Here is a 25,549-nt window from a genome sequence, read left to right as displayed (position 1 = left end):
ATGATGCATGGCAGATATTCAATGCATTTCAGTATCTCTTTCTGTATTTCTGTGGTTTTTAGGAGAGGGGGAAATTGTTGCTCTAGATTGCACACAGCATTAAATTAACTTAAAGTCATCTGACTGAATGTTATCTATGTATTTCTATAGTTTTCTGATTGAGGCCTTGTGCAAAGGGAAGGGAAAATACCTTTCAGCTTTCAGATGGATGTATTTTGGCTCAAATCCATAATTTGCTATTTTCTAATGTAAGCAGTTGGGCACACGCTAAAAATTAAACCGTTTTTCTGCAAACTGCTAGGGATAATAATGCAAGTTAATTTGTACATATTGTGAATAACCATGCTGTTGAAAGTCATAGAGTAATAGAAGCTCGGCACCATTTGTAATTCTCCTTATCTTCTAAGAGCTTAGTAGAAATCGTTCTAATCTGAAATTTGTCCTGCGTGACTTTTAAATATACCTTTACACCTCTACTATATGGTTTGTTTGTTTTTTTAAAAAAATCCCAGATCCTGAGATTGGTGATGGTGAAAATCATGTGTAGGATTTGTTCTCTGGAGCCACAAGATAGGTAACAGTGTAGGACAGTATTTTTCAACTACAGCAACATTTAAGATATGGGGAATTCTAGGAGTTGAAGTCCCCATATCTTAAAGTTGACATGGTGGAGAAACACATTTCCCATTCAGAAGTTTTAATTCTGCAATCTCCTACCTATATTATTGTTGGCCCTGCTATATGAGGAATTATGAGAGTTAATCCATTATGTTAATGGACACCCCACTTAGGAAAAATTGAGGCAGAATGTGGCAGTAAGGAATAATAGATTTAGAAAGAACGGGGTGAGATTTGGCCAGATTATTGAAGTAATATTATATTGACCTATTATTGCAACAGATCTGAAAAAGAGAGGGTGGCATTTTCTCTATTTTGTCATTGACGAAAAGCTGACCTTTCCTTTGTCTACTATCTTCCTGGTTCACAGTCTTTAAGACTCTTCAATGCAGTACTTAGTCCTCTAATATTTACTTAAAGCTCAAGGAATCAAGATGGACTAAGGATTATGAGCTAGCATCAGATTAATTCTGTTGTTTATAAAGATGAGTCTCATTACTTAATACTTACTTTATTGTGCAACCATTAAAGGTTTTTTCTTTCTTTCTCGTGTTTTTAATTATATATTTCTGGTGGTAAAATGGATTGCAGATACTTATGGATCCTTTTACATTGGAATAGAGTATTAGACTTTCACCATTGGCTACATTTGGAGAGCTGCTGTTCTTCTAATCAAAGGAACAAAGGCTTGGAGTTTAATTAGATTTTGCAGCTGACACCTCAGCATTCCGCAACCTCAAAAGCTTTGATCCAACCGATGCGGCCAGGCCTGGGAGATCTTCCTACTCCTTTTGTGCTTGAGATGGAAAGAAAAAAATGAAACTTTGATGTTGGGTTATCTAACAAATCTATTAGATGGATTAGTTATAGAAATGGCTAGTTTCTATTATTAGTTAAGTAAAAGTAAAAAGATGAGGGTAGATGTTAATGCTATTTTATAATGTTATTTTGCTGTACCAAAGGAGTTGGAAGTCAATCCCTTTTCCCCCCCCTTGCTTTCTTCCACCATCCATTTCCCTTTTCTCTTCCCTAATTTCTCTAATATTTACTTTTGTATTCTCTTTGTATTCAAGTCAAACCTTTATTATCAGAGTACAACATGTGTACAATGAGTTTGGCTGAGCCTCCCTTCGTGTGTGTGTGTGTGTGTATGTGTATGTGTATGTGTATGTGTATGTATATACATACATACATACACACACGCCATGTTTTCTTGAAAATAAAACAAGGTCTTATTTTCTTTTGACCCCTGAAATAAGCGCTTGGCCTTATTTTGGGGGAGATCTTATTATTTTTGAAATGCAGGAGGTGGCAAGCTCACTTCATAGCTGCTGCTGTGTTGCAATATTTTCGGGGGAGGGCTCAAAAGCCCGATTGGACTTATTATCTGGGGAGGCCTTATATGAGATCTTCCTACTCCTTTTCACAAACCCACTCTGTGGGTAGAGTGTGCAGGCTGACGAGCACGTGTTCTTGATATAGTTGGAGTGCAGCTATCCCTCCGGCCTGTTTCTCTGTTACTAGATACTGTTGAGTTACTTGGCAGCTGCTGCAGAAATCTCTACTGCAAAAGAAGACCCTTGCACCAGCTATTCCCCTTTTGGTTGAACTACTGTACAGAGGTATGCTATAAGCATTCCTGCCCTGGGGTCATTTTTAGGTTGCTATGAAGCAAGATGATCCTGTTGCTAATACCAATTACTGTATCTGCTTTTGAGACCTATAATAGGATGCTGAGAATAGGGGTAGAGGAGGCATGCTCCTTACTTTTGCTTCGTGCAATAGAGAACGTTTCCATGCTGGAAAGGTTGAATAATGAGACAAGGGGTTCTGCTTGCGAAGAAAATGGGATGTGGCTGACCTTTTCCCCCTCCCTTGTCTTCATGAATGATTTCATTGTGTTGCGGGAAAACATCTGTCTTTGAATACACTGGTTTGTTGGAACACTAGACATAACTTTAAATTCTATAAGAGCTCACTTTCTTTGTAGTTCCAGCCATCCCTCTTCATCTGTGCATTTTTATAGCGATTCCGGGGAGCTGTTTCATGCTATGCGTTGCACTTTCAATGCTATGTTTGTTTTTGATCTGTCATATCATATGACGCTCATGTATTGGTAAGCCATTTATAGCGGGATGTAGGAATCCAGGTATTTTATCTCTGCGCTTGAGAAATACAGGATATTAATTTCATTCCATTTTATACTTTGACTTTTGGATCGGATTTGGGGGGGGGGACCAAATTTGGGTAATATATGGCCTATTAACCTTTCTTACATAAACCTGTTAACTAGCTGCCAGTCTTTACACGTGTTTATGTAGTTCTATTCTACGAAGCAGGGACGCGGTGGCTCAGTGGCTAAGACGCTGAGCTTGTCGATCAGAAAGGGCGGCGGTTCAACTCCCTAGTGCTGTGTAATGAAGTGAGCTCCCATTACTTGTCCGAACTTCTGCCAACCTTTGGTGGGAAGGTAATAGTGTTACGTGCACCTTTGGTGTTTAGTCATGCTGGCCACATGACCCTGGAGACGTCTTCGGACAGCGCTGACTCTTTGGCTTTGAAACGGAGATGAGCACCGCTCCCTAGAGTCAGGAACGACTAGCACATATGTGCGAGGGGAACCTTTACCTTTATTCTATGGAAGAGACTGAAACACATCATTTTAGAATAAAGCAATAGCAACATTAAACAAAAGGACAAAGAATGAGGCAGCAGGATAGCAGAATAATCCTTTAGCTGTGCTTTCTATTTGGCATGTTTACTAAACCAGCATTGATAGATACCCTTTTGTTTAAAAAACAGAGGGAAAAAAATAGGCTGACCAAAACAAAGACGTTTTATAATGAGTTTTTGCAATGTATATGTGGTCTGTAAACCTCTGCTAGTTTGCTGACATGTGTTGTTGAGGAAGCTGCTCTAAGTTCCTCCCTGAAACCCAAAACGAAGCTTCCTTTAATTGTGATGCTGTCTATCCAGTCAAGAGAGGAGAATCCTCTCTTGTGGCGATATCAAACGTTGTGACTGATGTTGTGTTGTGATTGTGTGTTCTTTTCTTTTTTTCTTTTGTCTAGGGCATTGACTGGTCAGTGAGGCATGGCAGGAATGTTCCATCCGCTTCAATGGAGGTCGCCCTCCAGCTTTTATTCCCTTTATGCGAACTCATCCCGCTTCATCACCTATGAAGGGAAGCCACGGAACGGGTGGTGGAACGAGGACTTCCTGAAGGGCAAGTACCAGTGGCTGCTTATGTGGCTTCGGAAAGGCTCCGAGCAAGACCTGGGGCAGAAGAGCCTACTATCCCTGCTGGCCAATCAGTGCAGCTATGTGACCAGCCAGAGAATCAGGCGTGCTCAGCAAATCGCTCAGCTGTACAGTAACATTTACTCCGAGAGGGCGCGCAAGAGTCTCTTCTCTTCCTTGTGGCGCCGATTCCAGGGTCATCATGCCAACGCCTGCAAGCTGATGGCAGCCCTCACCGGAGTGTTCCTGTGGGAAGAGGAGAGGATCAAGGAAGAAGAGCTGAAGAGGTAGGTCTTCTCCCCTTTCTGCTAAGGCTCGGGGTGAACGGGGCTCCTTCAGTGTTGGTAGCAGGGCACATCCTGACCCAATTTCCTTTTTAATTCCTCAGTGGCCAGGGCAGGATTATCACTTGGAGGGCAGAGATTTCCTGTTAGCTCTTGCACAACCAGCAGGTGCCTTGACCCAGGTTTCTCTTTGGTCCTGTAATTACCAGGCAAGCTGATCGTTCCGGTAGAGCAGGGGTGTCCAACCGTGGCAACTTGAAGACTACATAGAATAGAATAACAGAGTTGGAAGGGACCTTGAAGGTCTTCTAGTCCAACCCCCTGCTCAGGCAGGAAACCCTATACCAGGGCTCAGCAGCCTTAAACGCTCAAAAGAGTCATTTGGACCAGTTTCCCACAGAAAAGAAAGCCCCAGGAGCCACAAAGGTCCTAACCGGAAGCCTCCTGTTCAATTCTGGAGCCAACCAGAAGTCCGGTTCCCCTACCATAGAGTCTCCTGGCGCGCTGTGCTTCCTCCCCCCCCCCTCCCCGGAAGCTCCTCTTAAAATTGTGATGCTGACCAGTAACAGGGAGCCACAGGAGAGGGATGAAAAAGCCACATGCAGCTCCAGAGCCGTGGATTGCCAATCCCTGCCCTATACCATGTCAGAGAAATGGCTGTCCAGTCTCTTCTTAAAAACTTCCAGTGTTGGAGAATTTACAACTTCGGGAGGCAAGTTGTTCCACTGGTTCATTGTTCTAGCTGTCAGGAAACTTGTGGACTTCAACTCCCAGAATTCCCCTGCCAGCACATTGTTGAAGGATTGAATTTGTTCATGCTTCCTGTGACTATTATCGCTTCTCAACTTGCCAAAGAACTGGGGGGAGGGAAGTGGAAGATGAATTGGGGAGGCTCCAGACTTCAACCACGTCCCCACCAAGGACACTTCGGCAAGTGTCGGCCAGGACAAACTCTTCTCAAAATGAAAGGACGGTTCATAATTGGACCATGCGACCTGTCCAATGGGAGGAGGAGAGAAATCTAGTCTTTAATCGTGCAGAATTGCGTGGGAAAAGTTAGAGCCGGTTTTGCAATCTTCAGTGCCAAAATGATGCGCTCAACAAAGTTTTGCCTTTGGGATTGTGAAATTTCTGAAAGTGTCTATGTATGTTGGGTTCGTGCATGTTGGGAGTTCAAGTCTGAAGTTGCCAAGGCTGGGCCACCCCTGCTCTAGAACTCTTTCTTAAAAGAGAGAGAAGGCATCACCTCTATTTTAGGCCAGATTGGGGAGGAGAGACAGTGAGCCCCCACCAGCTGTTGTTTCCGATCCTTGTGACTTTCCTCATTAGCATCTGAGGAGTTTTACAGTTAGTCTTTGACTTATGACCGCAATTGAGCTGAATATTTACATTTCTAAGTGAGACATTTGTTAAGTTAGCTTTGCCCCATTTTATTACCTTTCTTGCCACAGTTGTTAAGTTAAGAACCCAGTTGTAAAGTGAATTGACTTCGCTTGTCAGAAGGTCCCCAAAAGGAGATTCCGTAATGTGGGACACTGCGACTGTCATCATTGTGAGTCAGTTGTCAATCGTCTAAATTTTGATCATGCGAGCATGGGGATTCTGCAATGGTCGTAAGTGTGAAAAATGGTCATAGGTCACTTATTTCAGTGTCGTAATTTTGGTGAACTATTGTAAGTCCAAGAATGCCTGTAATGGAGCCTAGAATTGCCATTGTAGGTCATGATGATGGTAAGTTGGGAGGTGCCCATATAACCAACTGATCTGATTTTATGACCTCTTTTGCAGCAGTCATTAAGCAAGTCAGTCCATTCCTGTGGGTGTGCTTTGCCAAAAACTGGTTGAAAACGCTTGTTTCTGGCCAAACACCCCCACAAAACCTCATAAATTGTGATTGTAAAGGTGAGCTGCTTGCCAAGCAACCCAAATAAGGCTATTTGGCCACAGAAATGGGCCACTGCTGTTGGAACTCCAGAACTGGGTCATGTGCCTTTTGGGTGGGTGGGGGTCTGTTAACTTTGTCACTTTGTCTGTTAACTTTGAAGGGTTGCTAAGCAACCACCCATTAAACAAGGACTACCTGTGTACCTGATGTTTCACTGCACTGTTCATTTATATCTTTTATTTCCCGCTCCATGACTTCTAAAATATGAGCTTTCAGGCAATCTTAAGGATATTTAAGAAAGCTGGAGAATCAGAAAAAAACCCAGGTGGCTTTTTCCAAACTAGTGCTCTGAAGTTTCCCCAATTCCTAGTCAGTATAATAATGGATTAGGGTGGCTCAGTGGCTAAGACGCTTAGCTTGTTGATCAGAAAGGTCAACAGTTTGGCAGTTCGAATCCCTAGTGACGTGTAACGGATTGAGCTCCAGTTACTTATCCCAGCTTCTGCCAACCTAACAGTTTGAAAGCACGTAAAAAATGCAAGTAGAAGAATAGGAACCACCTTTGGTGGGAAGGTAACGGCGTTCCGTGTGCCTTTGGCGTTGAGTCATGCCGGCCATATGACCACGGAAACGTCTTCGGACGGCGCTGGCTCTTCGGCTTTGAAACGGAGATGAGCACCGCCCTCTAGAGTCGGGAACGACTAGCACATATGTGCAAGGGGAACCTTTACCATTACCTATAATAATAGATTGGGCATTATTGGAGTTGTTATCTAATCTGTGGAAGAAAGCATGATTGTAGTCCCCAGTTAAAGCAAACAGCATTCATTACTGTATGTTTTCAAATATTTACATGGACGTCGGGATCTTTTTTTTTAACCACATACCTGTTTTGAAGTGCACTGGATTCTGTAGATTCTGCTGTGTAGTGTGGGGCAACCTGCTGCTCCATTTATGTTGTGTGATAATGTGAGAAACAAAAAATATAGAAGGAGACCATGAACAATAAAAAGCATATTTATTTAAAATACAATTGTATATAGGCTTTTGCAAAAGGATTCTCAGTCATGAACGATAGAAAGAGAATGTTGGCTAGGTCGGAGTACATGGCTTAAATAACTTCATTTCTCTCAGATAAATTCCAGATTAGTTTTCAACTGGCTGCCAATGAAAACTGGAGTGCTAAACATCTGGCCAGATGCCAGACTCCCTAACTTATAGCAGATCATATACCTGCAGGATTTAAAAATTCAGGAGGAGCCGGGCGTGCCACAAAGTGAACACAGCGAGTGAAAGCTGTAGGAATCTGGTCTGCTGAAACTGGGACCAGTCACAGGGAATGTGTGAGGTCATTGTTAATTAGTTGACTGCCAACAATGGCTCCCAGTATTCCTCTGGCTCTCTTTCTTACCCTGAACAGCTTGGGACCAAAGAACCTGAAAAGACTCATTTTCCCCCTTAATGCTGCCTGAAGAAATATCCTTCAGTGCTTGGAGTCTTTGCAAATTCAGTATTGAACTTCAATATTTCCTAAGCTTTGAAATTAATTTATTGGGAAGCTTGCTTAAGCCGCATTTCCACTGACCCTCTTTAAAAGACTTTTTGAAGGCGTCTCTCTGCTGCTGAGTTTAGCAGACTATCATTCTTTTATTTGGAGTTGGGGGTTGTGGCGCAGTGGATATGTGTGTGAAATTTAGAAGTTTTGCTGCTTTACAAAACTGAATCATTCAGCCACCTTCTGCAGGAATATGGTGGTACTTAACCTTTCCCCTTTTTTTGGAAAGGCTCACTGTGTCTGAAAGAATTGCCTTAAAGCAGTGTCCCTCAACCTTTTGGACCCCAGGGACTGGTTTTGTGGAGGGCGGTTTTTCCGTGGAACGGGGGGTGGGGGTGGAGGCATAGTTTTGCATTCTGCCTGGATCCCGCACATGCATGAATGGGGCTCCGCTCGCTTGTACAGCCCAGTTACTGGCGGGCTGCAGACCAGGAGTTGGGGACCCCGTCTTGAAGCTGTCAGGATTCCCACAGATGCCCTAAATAACTCATGAGCCTCAAGCCAAGTTTCAAAAGAAATCCAGTTATTTATTAGGAGCAACATGTCAGCAACTACCTGAGTGAAATCAACTCTGCAGCAAGTGATTTACGGCTCAACTGTGACCTTGTTTTTCCCCTCTTCCCTGAGTGTGTCATAAATCACATTCTCCAACAAGGCACTTTTGTGGGTTCTGAACGTGGCTGCTGGGCTACTCCATCAGTTCTCCCCCCCCCCCCCTTCCTGCCCATGGCAACTAGGAGAGCAGACCATGAATGCTTTACGAGTTGACAGAAGCATTGATGGTGAGGTGAAGGTAGGATTTGTTTTAAAAATCCCCAACCTTTTCAGCTTTGTGGACCTGTGGGTGGAGGGAGAGAGGGATGGTTGCAGGCGAGCGAGAATGCGTAGTTCCCTTTGTACAGTGGGCATGCATGCACACCGTTCAGCACAAATGGAGTTTTGCACACACATGCGCTCACCTGCCGGTAGTGCAAGTGGAGCTGCGTGCATGCAGTGGCCCAGTTCCAAAAGAGCTGGAAACCCCTGGCCTAGAAGATGTGAAAGGTAGAAGAGAAGGCAAGGTAACATCAGAAATTCTTGAAACATAGATTTAGTAAACCATCTAATATAAAAAATAAATGCAAGATAGCTGCTTGGAACTATGCAGTGGCCATGAAACTCACAATAAACTTTTTAACTCCAGGAGAGGCAGCTCTTCATATACTTAAGTATACTCAGAAAGTTTAATGTTTAAAGAACTTGTGTGGAATATGCATCGGTGTGTTGCAAATCTGTTCTGAACCAATAGCAGGTGAGGTCTCACAACACACCTTTTGGCTGTTTGCGTATTGCTGAGCTCAGGACTGAGCCTTGCGCAAACATTGGGATGCTTTGCATAATCCAGGCTACTCTTGCCCAAGCACTTAACCTAACCCTAACCCCTGCACTCCAGGGTGGGTTTTTGTGAAGGTCTCTGGTGATGAACATTGAACTAGCATGAAAAAGGTTTGGTACAGTCTTCCCACTTACACAGACCTAATGTCAGGGTTCCAAATAGCATCCAAAAGTAAACCAAAGTCCGAGGCAATGTATTGTTCAAAGATCCAATTTATTAAGAGAGCCATATTGACATATCTGGGAAAACCTGAATCTGAAAACTTCCTGGTTTTCCTCACCCAGTTGAAAGTTCAAGGTCTTGCCCCCACACCCACAAGTCCATCCCATGGTCCAAATCTTCCCCTGCCATGTGGGCAGCTTCCACACATCCAGTTCCAGTCAGGTTCAGAGGTGCAGAGACAAAGGATGACCTTGGCTTTCTAGAAAGAATGTTGTTATGGCTACATATCATCTAACTCCGTACAATCCCCCCTCCCATCCCCCCTCCTCACCATAGAAAATGCATAGTAGAATAATAGAAAGTGTGGCAGGCCAAAGATCCACAAGAAAAGATGGCTGCAGGCCTGACACCTTTTCTAAGTGACACTGGCCACGTCCCTGACTGCCTGAGATGCTTTTTATGAAAGTCAGGAGTGACAGACAGGTGATCCTCGACATAAGATCACAATTAAGCCCAAAATTTCGATTGCTAAGCAAGATGATTTTTTGCCCAATATTACAGCACCACCACCACCACCCCGATTGTTAAGTGAATCACCACAGAGATATTGCAACGATCATAAGTGTGAAAAGCAGTCATTGGTCACTCTTTTCCACAGTGTGTAGCTTCAAAAAGTCACTAAACGAATGATCGTAAATCATGGATTGTCTCTACTCAAGTGCAGTAGCTGGAAGGGGCCTTGGAGGTCTTTTGATCCAACCTCCTCTATATGCATGTGACTTTCTCTCCCTCCCCCCCAAAAAACCCTCCCTCTATGTTCTAAGCAGCTTCTAAAAATTTCAAGTCTTTGAGTTTTTATTCTTTGCCCATCTGAGCCAATCGGTGGAAAGAATGATGAATTTAATGGGTGATACACATTTCGGAATGAACTGTTTTCCTTTAGTGTTGACTTCAGTGCAAATTAAAGTCAACGGAGGAATATCCCTTGTTCAAGCTCAATTGAAGAGAACGAGTAGTATCTGTTCAGGATTAGTACCATTGACCTGGAAGAAGCTTCCGAATTTATATAACAGTTGTCTTAATAAAAGCAGCTCTTGGAAGATCAGTAGATTTGACTTAATTTACCTATTGCCCTCATCTAACCTCTTTAGTCATGCGTGCGTTTGACATATTTCAAACATGTGGCCTTCCACTGAATGTCTGTCCTACGTGTTAGAGTTAATAGCCTAACTCATGGTTAGCCAGAAAACGGAGTCGTATATCATGTTGAACCCTAAATCCAATAATAGAATAGCAGAGTTGGAAGGGAGCTGGGAGGTCTTCTAGTCCAACCCCTTACTCAAGCAAGAGACCTTATACCATTTCAGACAAGTGGTTGTCCAGTCTCTTTTTTAAATACTTCCAGTAATGGAGCACCCACAACATCTATAGGGAAACCATTTCATTGATTAATTGTTCTAACTGCCAGGAAAATTCTCCTTATTCCTAGGTTGCTTCTCTCCTTCATAAGTTTCCATCCATTGCTTCTTGTCCTGCTTTCAGGTTCTTTGTGGCAGCCCACAAAGACTCTTAAAGGACTCTTATCATGCCCTTCAAGATTAATAAAGCATAGTTTGTGTGGTCACATGACATGGTATGAAATGACAGCCGCAACCATATGATGGCTTATTTGGATGGCCGACTTCACACAACCTGCTAAGGCAATGGTGGCTGCCCCACCACTAATCACATGCGAAACATACTCAACCACAAACAAGCCAACCCACATTCTATGCTAGACTAAGAAGAGGAGAGGATGAAAAAGATGCTAGATGCTTGGTTGGTTCCCCTCGCACATACTTGTTAGTCGTTCCCGGCTCTAGGGGGCGGTGCTCATCTCCATTTCAAAGCCGAAGAACCAGCGCTGTCCGAAGACATCTCCGTGCTCATGGGGCAGGCATGACTAAATGCCGAAGGCACACGGAGTGCTGTTACCTCCCCACCAAAGAAGGTGGTTCCTATTTTTCTACTTGCATTTTTTACCTGCTTTCAAACTGCTAGGTTGGCAGAAGCTGGGGCAACTAACGGGAGCTTCCTCCGTTACGCGGCACTAGGGATTCAAACTGCTGATGTTTCTGATCGACAAGCTCAGTGTCTTAACCACTGAGCCACCGCGTCCCTCTAGATGCTTAACATCTTAATGAACCCTATTAAAAAATGAGAATTTGCTCTTCAGGAAATGTCTTTTCACCATCACCTGCCTACATTGCTTGCTTAGTGAGCTGGGAGAGTTCAGTTTTGCAGTTAAGCTGTGGAGAAATATGATTACTCCACAGAATTCTCCAGATTACTCCAAACAGAAAGAAAAGAAACAAGTAATTAAAAAAATGAAATATAGAAAATGAAAGAAACAATGGATCATATTGTAGGCACAGCAAATTATCCTTTTTCTGGTTTGCCCCATGCCATTTGTGATTTACATCTTGAATTCTTTCTCCTCGAATAATGGCTGGAATTAACTTGTTAGATTAGAAATAGAGGCCCAGCTGGATCTGTACCATATCTATTGTAAATAGAGCTGCTATTTGGGTAAGATAAGGCAAAAGAATAAAAATAAAAAAGCCCTGTTGGTGGCAGCCTGAGCCGTTCTTAGCTTGTTCTTCCAAAGCTAAGCAACCGGGTTAGAACTTGAATAGAAATGCAACAACAATCCAGTTGGGAAATCCCTTTAAAAATCATGTGGAAAAAAACACTGGCAAACTGCTGACATATTGTTGTCAAGAAAGCTCCACGAGCGGGGTTCAAGAAGTTATTAGCAATCGAGCTTGACTCCAGGGAATTTTTATTTTGCTTTAAAAGGGGGGGGGGGCAGCATTTTTTCCAGTAGTTTCTTATTCCCTTGCCAAATATATGTCAGGTTGATTAAATTTCACCAAGCAAGTCGATGGGGGGGGGGGGGGGGGGGGATGGGTTGAGGAAGACAGTCAAGATTCATTTTTCTTGCCATGTACATGTATACATCCCAACTAGACTGGTGTTTATCTATATCATATAATATGTGGATAGATGCTTTATTATTTATGTATTTATTTTGTCATGTTTGTATAATGTATATTGGACATTATATTAGAGGTGGTGACCCTTTGAGAGATATATGCAACAAAATTTCATTTTAATGTATCCCGATTAGTGTACATTCAAAGTGACAGTAAAGTCATTCTCTCATCTATCCATCTGTCTGTCTATCATCTATCTATCTATCTATCTATCTATCTATCTATCTATCTATCTATCTATCTATCATCTATCTATCATCATCTATCTATCTAATCTATATTCATATCATCATATATCATGTCAATCTATATATCATCTATTCATCATATATCAATATCTATTTCTATCTTATTCATATCATATATCAATATCTACCTACCTACCTACCTACCTACCTACCTACCTATCTATCTATCTATCTATCTAAATATACACGTTTCAACATTGTTCTCCCAAGGTCTGTGCAAGAAATGAAACACATGCAAGAAATCTCGAGGTTCTTCCCGAGCAGTGTGGAAGAAAATCAGGAGCTGGAGCCAAGCACCTACCAAAGTGTCTCGTCTGATCCTGAAGAGCAGAGTTGGGAAATGGTGGTCAACAAGAAGCACTTCAAACTATGGAGGCGTCCAGTTGGAGGGGGTCACGTGTACCAGTATCGAGGTATCCCCACCCCCTTCCCTTTCATATTTACTCTTGTCTTGGTACACAGACCACACGTCTGTCTGGCCAAGTTGGGCTGGATGACTTGCTAACCCCTTCCAGCTCTGTGATACAAGATAATAACATACACAATCTGCCCCAGGAGAAAAGCTGGTGCTTAATTTACCACCGCCAACAGAGGCCCTCTTGAGTCAAATTTTGGTTAATTCGCTCTGGATAGCGAGATGGGCAATGTTTAAATTTAATTAATCACTAATAATTATTGACCGGATGGTAAAGCCTCTAAAAGCCATGTTCAAGGCTTAATAAGGGCCGAGGTGATCTTAAAAATCCAGATTCAGGGATTTCTAAGTCGGGCCTAATGTTTTCCAGTGGCTCTCAGTAGTTGGGCCATTTTTTAATCACGTACATGTTTGTGTAGGGAGCCCTCAAGTGACAATCCTATTTGGGGCCAGAATTTCCATCACTAAGCAAAGCGATTATTAAGCAAATGTTGCGATTTTTATTATCTTTTGTGGCCCACCAGCTAAGCTGGCAGCGGATTTGGACAGTGAGAAGGTTGGGGAGGAACAGGGGCCATCCTGGAGTCTGGGGAAGGCTCTGATGAGGGCTCTGTGTCAGAGGCAAAGAGGGGGCCAGGGTTGTCTGACAGTTATCAGCTGCCTTCGGAGTCAGACATCAGTGAGGCAGAAGAACAACTGGAGCCTGTTCCCAGTGCGCATGCGCAGAGTTGCTGAATGAAGGGAACAGCTAAAGAACAGGGGTTGACTTGGGAGTAAGGCCAGAGGTGGATGATGAATGGCCCCTCCCAGAGGAATTAAAAGAGGAGCGAAAGGGGAGTGGAGTTTGCAGGAGACAATTAGTTCACTTAATTGGTTTGTGACTCCTTGCCAAGTTTTGCAGATATCGGCCTGGCAACTCTCCAAGCCAGAGAGGTTCTGTGACTATAAATCCTCCCTTGAAAGACTGCTAGATGTGAATGAGCAGAATTCACAGTAAATAAATAAAAGGAGCTTTTGTCAGGAAAAGGAGTTTGCTTCATGCTCTTGGGAACATAACATTGGGTCATAACATTATCTTAAGAATGCTCTCCAGGGCCTGTGTGAGGACCAGAACTATTATAATTGAAATAAATAAGGAAATAAGGATGATACGAACGAAGGATGTGCTGCTTTGCTGTTTTACTATTTATGCTTTAACTTAAAACGGTCTTTAAAAACTTGAGTCTGGTACATGCCAAGCGAGGTGCGTCTAGATGCTTTGGAGCCTACAAGTATCTTGTTGCCCACTTACGATGTGTAGTCTTATCCAATACCTGTGTTTGCTTTAATGTCTACTATGAGATTTGTCTTTCTATTGTAGTCTTTGGAACATACACAGATGTGACACCAAGGCAGTTTTTCAATGTGCAGGTGAGTTTTCCCACACCTCTTCCTGTTTCTCATTGACAGTAGGATACCTCCAGCTTCAATCTTTAATTCAGCCTACGTTCTGCTTGTCCTTGTTGTAGGAGTGTGAGGGGCCTCTCAGAAGCCTAGCAAAATAGTTCAAAACAGGGCAAATAAAGCAAGACAAAATAAGTGTACGATATTCTGCTAGTATGTTTCTCCCGTGCTGGTTGTGAACATGGATAGTGCATATTCAAAAATTGTTAGAAATCTAAAAATCAAGCTGAAATTTTTCCGATATTCTGTGGCAAGCTCAGCTACTTTGGAAAATAGTTTACTGCAGCTTGAAATAAGTATTAAATGCTCAGTTTCCTTCACTACCATTTTTTTTCTGTTTAATACTGTCCTACTACTAAACTTTACATATGTACCTATCCAAAGCACTGAGCTGGTTTTCTATAACTGTCACCAAGATGCTTCATAGTTTTTATTGAAAAATAGCATTTAATTGGAATGCACGAACAAAGGCCGACTTGGGAGTAAAGCCACAGGTGGACGATGAATGGCCCCTCCCACAGGGAATAAAGAGGAGCGAAAGGGGGGGGGAGTTTGCAGGAGGCAATTAGTTCAATTCATTAGGGTGAAGATCTGTTCCTGACTTCTTGCCAAGTAATTGCTGCTACAGCGTGGTGTTTAGAAGATATCGGCCTGGCAACCCTCCAAGGTCTGTGGTTGTAAATTAACTCTGGAAAGACTGTTGGCTGGGACTTTGCTGGAGAGGAATTCCCTTTAACCTAAATAAAAGAGGTTTTATCAGGACGAGGAGTCGGCTTCATGATCTTGGGAAGCCTAGGTCAGAACAGATAGGTGACTTGAGAATTTGTGGCTTCTCTTCTAGCTGGATACGGAATACCGGAAGAAGTGGGACTCCCTAGTGATCAAACTGGAAGTGATTGAGAGAGACCGAGACACGGGCTCAGAGGTGGTGCACTGGGTAACTCACTTTCCGGTAAGGCCTCCTTCCTTTGCCCGTTGCTGCTTGCCAGGGGCATTGTCACTAGCCACCCAATCTTAACGACTTCTTCCTCCACCGTATCCCTTTCCAGTACCCAATGTATTCACGGGATTACGTTTACGTCCGACGGTATGATGTGGACCAAGAGAACAATCTGATGGTGCTGGTGTCACGGTAAGTGGTCAAGGGCCCAGGAGGCACCTTTGCTGCATGTTGAAAGGATCTGTCCAGTCACCTGCTTAAGATTTGGGTTTCTAAATCTTTGGAAAGGTTCTTGGGGCAAATGCTGGAAGACGAAGGAAAAACTACCATGTGTCAGGGTTCCAAATAGCATCCAAAAGTCAATCAGAGTCCGAGGCAAAGAATTCCTCAAAGTTCCAATGTATCAAGGGAGCCATGTTGGCACATCTGGGAAAACTCGAATCTGAAAGCTTCCTGGTTTCCCCCACCCAGTTGAAAGTTCAAGTTTCCTCCACACCCACAAGTCCATCCCATGGTCCAATCTCCCACTGCCATGTTGGCAGCTTCCACCCATCCAGTTCCGGTCAGGTGCAGAGACAAAGGATGACTTTGGCTTTCTAGAAAGAATTTTGTTATGGCTACATAGCATCGAACTCTATATAATTCTCCCCTCCCATTTTCCCATAATAGAAAATGCATAGCAGAATAATAGAAAGTGTGGCAGGCCTGAGATCCCAAAGAAAAGATGGCTGCAGGCCTGACACCGTGTTTCCCCGAAAATAAGACCCTATCTTATTTATTTATTTGGGCTACCAAAAAAAGCTCCAGGTCTTATTTTGGGGGGATGTCATCCACTGACTCACCTCACTTGCGTGCGTCGCCCTGGCCTCCTTTTCGCTGTCAGAGGCGTTCAGGAACTTCTGCAGCCGGCAAGGCTTTCCTGAAAGCCTCTGCAGTGGATAACGGAGCTATGGATCGCTTTTTTATTGGCTGCAGAGGTCTTCAGGAAAGCCTTGCCAACCAACCACAGAAGAAATGGGCTGGCAAGGCAGGTGTTGGGCTGTGCGAGGCTTGGCTGCAACTATCGAAAGGTAAGTAGTAGGGCAGCTATCCTCCACATCCCCAGTTTAGCTTAATATTTGCCCATTCACCCTGGAGTGAGCGGGGTCTTAATTAGGGCTAATTTTAGAGGTTAGGGCTTATCTTGGGCGCACGTGTAAAAATCAAGCTAGCACTTACTTTGGGGGTAGGTTGTATTTTCGGGGGAACGGTTGTGTGAATGTTGTTGCGAAACAATAAAGAGCTCTTTTGGAAGCTTAAATTGTGCTCTTTCCTCCAGTTTCAATGTGCCTATCAATTTGAGATCCCTGAAAGACTTTTTTTGATTCTTTCCCTCTGTTTCTTTTGTCCTGTCCCTGAAAGCTTTTTAGGTGCAGAATAAGGTTTAACCTGAATTGTGTAGAGAGTTCAGAAGATAACTTTGATAGAGGTGCTGTTACCTAGGCCAAAAGGGGCGAAACCTTTTTTTAAATCCAGAACTACAAGGTGACATTCTGAAGCAGCTCAGCAAGAGGCCTCCCTGATTCACTGGAGTATAAGAGTAAATATGAGGGAAGCCCAGCCTGATGGGAGTTGCAAGATAGATGACAGCCCAGGCCAGATCAAGAAATTAACCGCACAGGAAGGCTAAACCTACTTACATTGAGATTGGCTATAATAATGGCAGCTTGGAAGTCTGAGGGACAGGGGGATGGACTAGAAGATCTCCAAGGTCCCTTCCAACTCTGTTATTCTATGCTTGTTCTTATGCCCTAGTGAATTAGGGAGGCATCTGCCCTAAGCGCTTCAAACCGTATCACCTGGACTTAAAAACTGCTTTAGCCCCTTTGGCCTAGGCTAGGGGTCGGCAAACCTAAACACTCAAAAGAGCCATTTGGACCCATTTCCCACAGAAAAGAAAACACCAGGAGCCACAAAGGTCCTAACCGGAAGCCCCCTGTTCAATTCTGCAGCTGACCGGAAGTTCAGTTCCCCCACCATAGTCTCCTCCTCTACCTATCATAACTGAAAGACCTAACAATTGTGGAGACAACTGGAAAACCTTCCCCTTGCCGTAGAGTCTTCTCCTGGCGCACTGTGCTTCTCTCTCTACCCCCCCCTCCTCCCACCGGAAGCTCCTCTCAAAATTGTGGCGCCGACCGGTGACAGAACTGCAGCAGAAGGGGGAAAGAGGCACATGCGGCTCCAGGGCCACAGTTTGCTGACCCCTGGCCTAGGCAACAGTTTTCACATATCTCTGTCAAAATAATCCTCTTTACTCTCTACAAATGAAACAAACAAAATGTTACCGTGTTTCCCCCAAAATAATCTTATTTTCTTTTGACCCTCAAAATAAGCCCTTGGCCTTATTTTCAGGGAGCTCTTATTATTTTTGAGGTGCAGGAGGCAGCGAGCATGGTCAACTCATGGCTGCTGCTGTGTTGCACTATTTTTAGGGAGGGCTTATTTTCGGGGAAAGAGGGTAAAAAAGTTATGATTACATACCAAGCACATCTAAATTATATTAAAGGAACCCAAATAACCTTTGCAACCCTCAGGGCAGGTCACAACGTTTGAGCACCTGCTAATGTTTGGAAAATGGAAAGCTGAAAAAATTTGATCTGCCCTACTCTACAATAATTGCACAATGTTTGCAGTCCCAGAGCTGAACGGACGGTTGATTGGTTTTCTGAAGTATCATGTCCTCTTATTTTGGTTAGAGCGGTAGAACACCCAGGCGTCCCCGAAGATCCTGAATTTGTCCGGGTCACAACCTACGAGTCACAAATGGTTATCCATCCCCACAAATCATTTGATGAGGTGAGTTCCTTTATTATTATTATTTAAAAAAAAATAGGGAATCTGAAATTTAGAAGAGGTTTTCTTTACATGGAGCAGAAATATTTAAGAGGCTGAAGCAACAATTGTTAATGTGTGTTTGACCCCTATTATTTTGTTTTATTATAGACATTTTATTATATTTTAGGCCTCAGAATTTGACATGCATTATGTATCATCTCTAATCCTTGCCAGTCTTTATACATTGACTATTTGGTTGGGGCAGTGACACCAATGGTCATGTAATTTTGTATCATGACCCTCTTTTGCTAATACAAAATGAGTGGGGCCAAGATTTTCTAAGCAGATACCTTTATGTTTTTAGGTTTCCTTTAGTTGTTGTAAAAATTAAAACTGGTTTGAGAATGTGTTTTCTCTCTCTTGCTACATGTTCTCCACTTCAGAATGAGGTGTGCAAACTTCATGTCCTTCAAAAGTCTCTGTTGCAATTGTGAGCAAGTTGAACCGGCAGAAAACCTCTGTCCTCAGCAGCCTCAGGAGGAGGAGCTGCCTGGAGGACATGCGAACGATCTCCTGTTGTCTCTTTATACAGAGAGGTTCTAAGGAACTGGTTTACTCATCATTTCCACTTTAGAAAATAGAATAACAGATTTGGAAGGAACCTTGGAAGTCTTCTAGTCCAACCCCTGGTCATGCAGGAAACACTCTACCATTTCAGACAAATGGTTATCCAATCTCTTCTTAAAAACTCCCAGTGTTGGAGCATTCACAACTTCTGGAGGCAGGTTGTTCCACTGATTGTTCTCACTGTCAGGAAATTCCTCCTTAGTTCTCGGTTGCTTCTCTCCTTGATCAGTTTCCACCCATTGTTTCTTGTCCTGCCCTCAGGTGCTCTGGAGAATTTCTTTGGTCTTTGCCGTGGTCATTGTCCCTACAAAAGCCACCCCTCCACACACAGTGTACTAAGGAAAGGGAACAAGAAATGTTTGACTGTAAAGAGGTTGCTGCCAGAGACTTAGGAAGCTTTTATTGCTTGTGAATGACCTATGGCACGAGAGATTTTTCGTGATTCTCTCCTTGTTATCATAGCAATGGCACTTTGCTTTTATAATTTATTTTTTACAATAACAGAGTGGGAAGGGACCTCAGAGGTCTTCTAGTCCAACCTCCTGCTCAGGCAGGAAACCCTCTACCATTTCAGACAAATGGTTGTTCAATCTCTTCTTTTTTTATTTATTAAGAATTTAATAATTTTACAAATGTTTCCCCTTCCCTCCCTCCACCCCTACCCTACCCCTCCTCCAACCTTCCCTCCCCCCAACCTCCCTGAGCAAAATGCAGGGTACAAACATTTAACAAACATACACTAACATAAGCTAACTAACTATAGCATCCTACCTCCTCTTATACTTTAACTCCCCGAGTCCTTCTGGAGAGGGTGCGGCTAACAAATAATTTTTTTTTATTATTATTATTATTTTATTATTATTATTATTATTAAACTAACTTTAGATAAATTGTAACATTCCTTGTTCATTCATAAGCTAATTGGAATTTCTTAGTCCGATATTTATTTTGAATGTAGTCAATCCATCTTTTCCATTCCAGCTTGTATTTCTCATCTGAATAATCCTTCAAATGCTGAGATTTTGGCCATCTCTGCTAAGTTTACTACTTTTAATGTCCATTCTTGAATAGTAGGCAATTCTTCCTTCTTCCAGTACTGCGCCACCAACAATCTTGCTGCTGTTATAAAGTTCAAAATCAAATTACTCTCTATAGCTGTACAATCTGTAATTATATCTAACAAAAACAGCTGGGGAGTGAACTTTATCCTCTTTTTAACAATATTTTGAATACACCATATTTTTATCCAAAATGCTTTAACTTTTTTACAAGTCCACCATACATGATAATATGTAGCATCAACACAATCACATCTCCAACATTTAGATTGTAAATTCGGATACATACAAGCTAACTTTTTGGGATCTAAATGCCATCTGTAGAACATCTTATAAAAATTCTCTCTCAAGTTTTGAGCTTGCATAAATTTTACATTTTTTACCCAAATCTTTTCCCATGTTTCCATCAATATTGTGGGTTCTATCTATTTTCTCTATGGTACGAGACTTTTGTTTTTTTCCTTAACATATATGCTAACCATCTACCTGGTTTATTTGCATTGCAAAAAGTATTGTGTTTAGCGTATAACAAATTAGTTGCTACTTGATCTGACATCAACATATTGAATTGCCCTTGCAGTAAAGTAATTGCTTCTTTTGTCTTCTTATCATCTGGGTTAGATATTAGTGCCTGCTCTTTCTTTTTTATCTCTTCTTCTAGTTCCCTTTGTATTTCCCCTGTCTACGTCTATATAGGTTATTCAAGTTTATTAAAACACCTCTCATATATGCTTTACTTGCATCCCAAACCATTTCCATGGATATTCACTTATGCATGTTAAAAGCAAAATATTCTTTCAGTAGTTTTTTACATTCTGTAACATTTCCCTCATATCTAAATAAATTTTCATTTAACCTCCAAGACCTCCTAGATCCCTCTCCATATTCCAGTTCCATCCACACTGGGTTATGATCTGTTAGGGTTCTCAGACATATCTTCGTCTTCTTCACCCTGGAAGGAAGATCATTCGTAATTAATATAAAGTCAATTCTAGAAAAGGATTGGTGCCTATCAGAAAAAAATGTAAAGTCTTGTTCTTTAACATTCCGTTCTCTCCAAATATCCATCAGTTCCATATCCTCCTTCATATCGAAGAAAGATTTAGGCAATCTTGCTCGTGTTTGAATATTTTGCGAAAGTCCCTTCTTGTCTTTCATAGTATCCAATACTCCATTCCAGTCACCCAGTAATATACACGATCTATAATCCCATTGTATTAATTTAGTATGGAGCAACTTGTAAAAATTTTCTTGTTGTTGATTGGGAGCATATACTCCCATTAAAAGTATTTTCTTTCCTTTTTTGAATTAATAATTCAAATGCGATATATCTTCCTTGAGAATCTGCTTCAATTAATTCAGCCTTTAAGTCTTTCCTTAATACCATTTTTCTTCTCCGGTGCAGATGCCACAAAGTGCATTCCCAATCTTGCATTCATCAGATATTTCTGGTCATTTGTTCTAATATGTGTTTCTTGCAAACAAATTACGTCATTTTTAAATTGTTTCAAATGGTGAAATATTTTTTCCTTTTTTGTGGTGAGTTTAAACCATTAACATTCCAGGTTAGGAATTTAATTGTCATCTTCAGCCCCCTGAAGCTTTTTAAGAGCCACACGGAAATCCTGCTGAAATTTCTTCTTAGGTCTGGCTCCCCCCACAGCTTCTGTATTTATATTTATAGCTTCTTGGATTGTTATCTGAGCTTGTTGCATCTTTAATTCTTGTTCTTTATGTTTGGTTGCCGCTCGGGTTTGTCTTTGTTCCATAACTCCTTCTGTCTCCTCAAGTAATTCCAAGTCTTGAGCAGCACCTGCTTGAACCTGGGTATCTTCCTGTCTAGCCTCCCCTGCTTCTTTTCTTCTTCTGCATCCTGGAGATGATGGGTATCCAGCCTTTAGTACATTACTGTAAAAATCTCTTGCCTTCCAAACTGAATTAAGACGATATCTTTCACCTAAATAATTCACCACCAGTCCAACCAGAACCTCCCATCTATACTGTATCTGACGATTTCTAAGTTCATCCACTAGAAAGGCATAGTCCTTTCTGGATCTCAACATTTTAGGGGGAATTTCCTTCAGTACTGCCACCTCCTGACCTGCCACTTGTAGCTTGTTTTTATAAGTCGCTTGTAATATTCCATTCCTTGTTTTCCTGGTGACAAAATAGATTTCAATATCTCTTGGTAGTTGTCTCTGTCTGGCAATCCATGAATTAACACGGTAAATTTTGTCCATCTGACAATCACATTCTGCCTTTGGTTCGCCAATTAATTGAACAAGGGCTTCTGCAAAAATCTCTCTCAAGCATTCTTGGTTATTTTCTTTCAGGCCTCTTATTCTCAAAGCAAATTCCATCGCTCTATATTGTATCATTGTAACCTCTGCCTCTGACTTCTTGATCTTACTTTGTGCCTCATCAACTTTATTCTCCAAATTGACATTAGACTGGTTAATTTCTTCCTCCCTATCCTCCAGTGATGTTACATAACCAAGTAAGCCCTTAAATGCATCCACTATATCTTCTCTTATCTGTTGATTGCGGGTTTGGATTAAATCCTTGATTACAGACATTTCGTCAGACACGTCTTTAAAAGCATTTGTAATCTTTCCTTCCAGAACAACGGCTTGTTCCTTTAAAGCACTTTGGAGGGTTTCAAGTGTCAAAGTTTATGTATCCACTGGGGTTAATAAAGACTGCAATTTATGTCTCTGGGCTGGGGAACTTCCAGCACTCTTAGAAACACTTAATTTTGTTTGTTTTGAAGCCATTTCCAAATATTCAAATCACACTTTTCAACAGCCAGATTATTAAATCCAAAAAGTCCACCTAATCCCCAGATTTGTTAAATTTTGTAGCTTGTTAGTAAACCAATGCTGTTTTCTTTAATCTTGAGGTCTTGAATCTTTTAACAACGTTAACAGGCACTTAACAAATACTATCCTTCCTTTTAAGTTTCACTTTCATCATGCCCTTGCAGGGATGGTCATGATGTTTTGTTTCTGCTAGAGCAGAAGCATCCCGGATGATGTGTTCTGTCGGGCCACTGGGGAGCTCTCACCCTTTGAGCCCCAGAATTGCTCCTGGGGGTCTAGGGGAGCTCTACCCTTGCCTGGCTGCTCACCACCCCCTCTTTTCCTGAGGGGAGAGTTTTCAAGCCGCTAGACAGCTGATTTACGCTGTTCTAGCAGCTTAACTTGGTCACGGGGCTGGCGTTCCCAGAGGAGCGTCCTTCAACGCCTACGGTGCCACCGGAAGTCCAATCTCTTCTTAAACACCTCCAATGTTAGAGCATTCACGACTTCTGGAGGGAAGTCGCCCCACTGATTTTGTTTTACATAGCAAAAGGGTTAAACTGGGTAAGTTAACTGGCCGACCTCCTTGTTACAAGTAGTAGTAGTTAATTAGTATTGTTTCCCATTTCAGAATGGCTTTGACTACCTGCTCACCTACAGCGACAACCCACAAACTGTGTTTCCTCGATACTGTGTCAGCTGGATGGTTTCCAGTGGTGAGTGTTGGGGACTGTGATTCTTCAGCATGGAGAACGGGCTACCAAAGTGGCAGAATTGGAACTCTTGAGTTGGTTGCGTCAGCATAAAACATCGGGTGATCTCAGATTCCAGAACGGTGTGGTCTAGAACAACCATCAGTTTCAATGTTGAAGGCCTGACGATGATGTGAAATAAGCTTACTTGACTGATTCGCATTCAGAAATTTACTGGGTTAAAGCGGGTGGCAAATTATCCTTGGGTGAGAAGAAGTTGGCTTTGTATCATGGGGGCCCCATGAGGTTCATGATCAGGTTTGGTACAGGATAACCCTTCCCTTTTGTTACAGGTATCCTTTTGAACTTATGGTAGTGGTGTGGTGGCCTAGAGATGGCGCTCTCGCCTCACAATCAGGGGGCTGTGAGTTCGATCCTAGGTAGAGGCAGATATTTCCCTCTCTGGGCACAGTGGGAATAATATCTGCTGAACAAAACTGCACAATGGCGACAGGAAGGGCATCTGGCCTTTAAAGCACTCTGCTAGCTTCATTCAGTTGCCCTGACTCCACCCCGCAAGGGATTATGGGGTTGTTAAAAAGAGGATGATGACTTTAGTATGGATGTGGGTCACACCCCTCAATTATTTTGGGGTCAACTCTGAGCAGCTATAAAAGCCCCTAGTGCAATTGGTGTGGTGGCCTGGAGGTGGAGCTCTCACCTCACAGTCAAGAGACTCGTGAGTTTGATCCTCAGTAGAGGCAAATATTTCTCTCTCTGGGCATATTTGAGAATATATCTGCTGAACAAAACTCTGCATTGGCGGCAGGAGTGGTATCCGGCCAGTAAACCTGAGCTCCATTCAGTTGCCCAAATGCCACACTGCAAGGGATTATGGGGTCGTTAAACGAAGATGATGATCTTTTTGAACTCATTTAAAATTGGCTACTGACCCTTAGTGAATTTAAAAGGCACCACTTCAGGTTCTGTTTCTCTCCAGCAGAACAAGTCCCCAGAAGTCTGGTTCAGAGATCTAGAAGTTTCCACTCCATAGCCGCCGTGTTTGGGAGGAGCGGAGGGCCTGCCTTTCCATGTGGCCCCAAGTAGCAATTGGTGCGAGTGGGACTGCTTTTCCATCTTAAATCTTGAGATGAGGATGTCTTTAAGGCATGAGTGAGGTCCTAAGCCCCCCCCCCCATCAGATTACAGCCCACTGGAGTCTCCCCTTAATTCCTTTTTTAAAAATATATAATATTTTAATGTATATAATATAAACATAGACATCTAAATACAAAAAGAAAAAGGGAAAAAATAATATTACAGTGCACCCCAGCCCCTCTGGAGGCCCTGATTCCCCCCCCCTTTATATTTCTTCCTCTATAACAGTGCTGTCTAACCTTTTTGTCCTTGCATGCCAAAAGTGTGTGCGTGTCAGCACATGCACGCATGCCCACACCCATAATGCAATGCGCACATGACCTCCATGTACCCCACCCTTTGTGCATGTTTGTGTGACCCCCCCCGGTTCCCCCCCCCCATTTTGGGCCTAGCGGACTTCTGTGAAGCCTCCTGGGACCACAAATGGGGCACAGAGGCCCCCATCCCCCCACGCTCCCTTCTGCACGCCACGCATGCGCACATGACCCCATGCATACATGCATGTCTCCCGCATGCACGGAAGAGACCCGAAAATCAGCTGGCCAGCGGGAGGCGTGCATGTGTGGTGGAGCTGAGCTGGGGCAATGGCTCGCATGCCAGAAGGGAGGCCTGTGTGTGCCACCTGTGCCATAGGTTTGCCATCATGGCTGTACACTAAAGAGTACACAATATCTTCCAATTGTGCCCTGATCCCCTCCAGAACAACCCATCTCCTTGAGTAGGTTTATTCCCTTGGCCTTCCACCAACACTGACTTTATAAAATCCCCCAATCATATTTCACTATGATTGTTTGCTTTGATCACCCCCTCTTTAAAGTTTAATTTCCACTGTTTATTTATCATTTGTTGGCCTACAGTGGGACCTCGGGTCACAAACGGTTCTGACCACAACCAAACTGGGTACCACTGACCAAAAAATCCGCTAAATGTTTCATTCTGTTCACAAACAATATCCTCGGGTGGCGATCAAACACAGCCGCAGCAACTTCCCCTTCTGTGCCTTTGTATGTGTGTGTGTGTGCGCGCATGCGCAGTCAGTCCTGCTTCAAGTCATGACCAAATCGGGTGCCGACTGAAGACCTTGAACGCATTACGGTTGTGACCAGAGGTCCCCCTGTACTCCAGATTTCATTGTACCACTCATTTCTTTGAACGTCCAATTTCGTCCCCATCTCAACTTACTGTATTTTTCAGAGTAT

At 42.8% G+C, this 25,549-nt stretch overlaps 1 protein-coding gene across 1 annotated transcript in view; it reads left to right on the top strand.

Moving 5' to 3' along the window:
- STARD7 (StAR related lipid transfer domain containing 7) overlaps positions 1 to 25,549 on the top strand; it is a 32,945-nt gene that overhangs the window by 3,811 nt on the left and 3,585 nt on the right. The window contains exons 2-8 of the mRNA XM_081961139.1: positions 3,690 to 4,145; positions 12,613 to 12,815; positions 14,178 to 14,227; positions 15,102 to 15,212; positions 15,310 to 15,392; positions 17,939 to 18,038; positions 23,132 to 23,216. Of these exons, the coding sequence (XP_081817265.1) occupies positions 3,712 to 4,145; positions 12,613 to 12,815; positions 14,178 to 14,227; positions 15,102 to 15,212; positions 15,310 to 15,392; positions 17,939 to 18,038; positions 23,132 to 23,216 (1,066 nt within the window). The 5' untranslated portion in view covers positions 3,690 to 3,711. The remainder of the gene's footprint in view (positions 1 to 3,689; positions 4,146 to 12,612; positions 12,816 to 14,177; positions 14,228 to 15,101; positions 15,213 to 15,309; positions 15,393 to 17,938; positions 18,039 to 23,131; positions 23,217 to 25,549) is intronic.

Source organism: Natrix helvetica (assembly GCF_964273705.1).
Source record: "Natrix helvetica genome assembly, chromosome: 8".
In the NCBI taxonomy this organism is placed as follows: domain Eukaryota; kingdom Metazoa; phylum Chordata; class Lepidosauria; order Squamata; family Natricidae; genus Natrix; species Natrix helvetica.
This window is presented reverse-complemented; position numbering and strand designations above follow the sequence as displayed.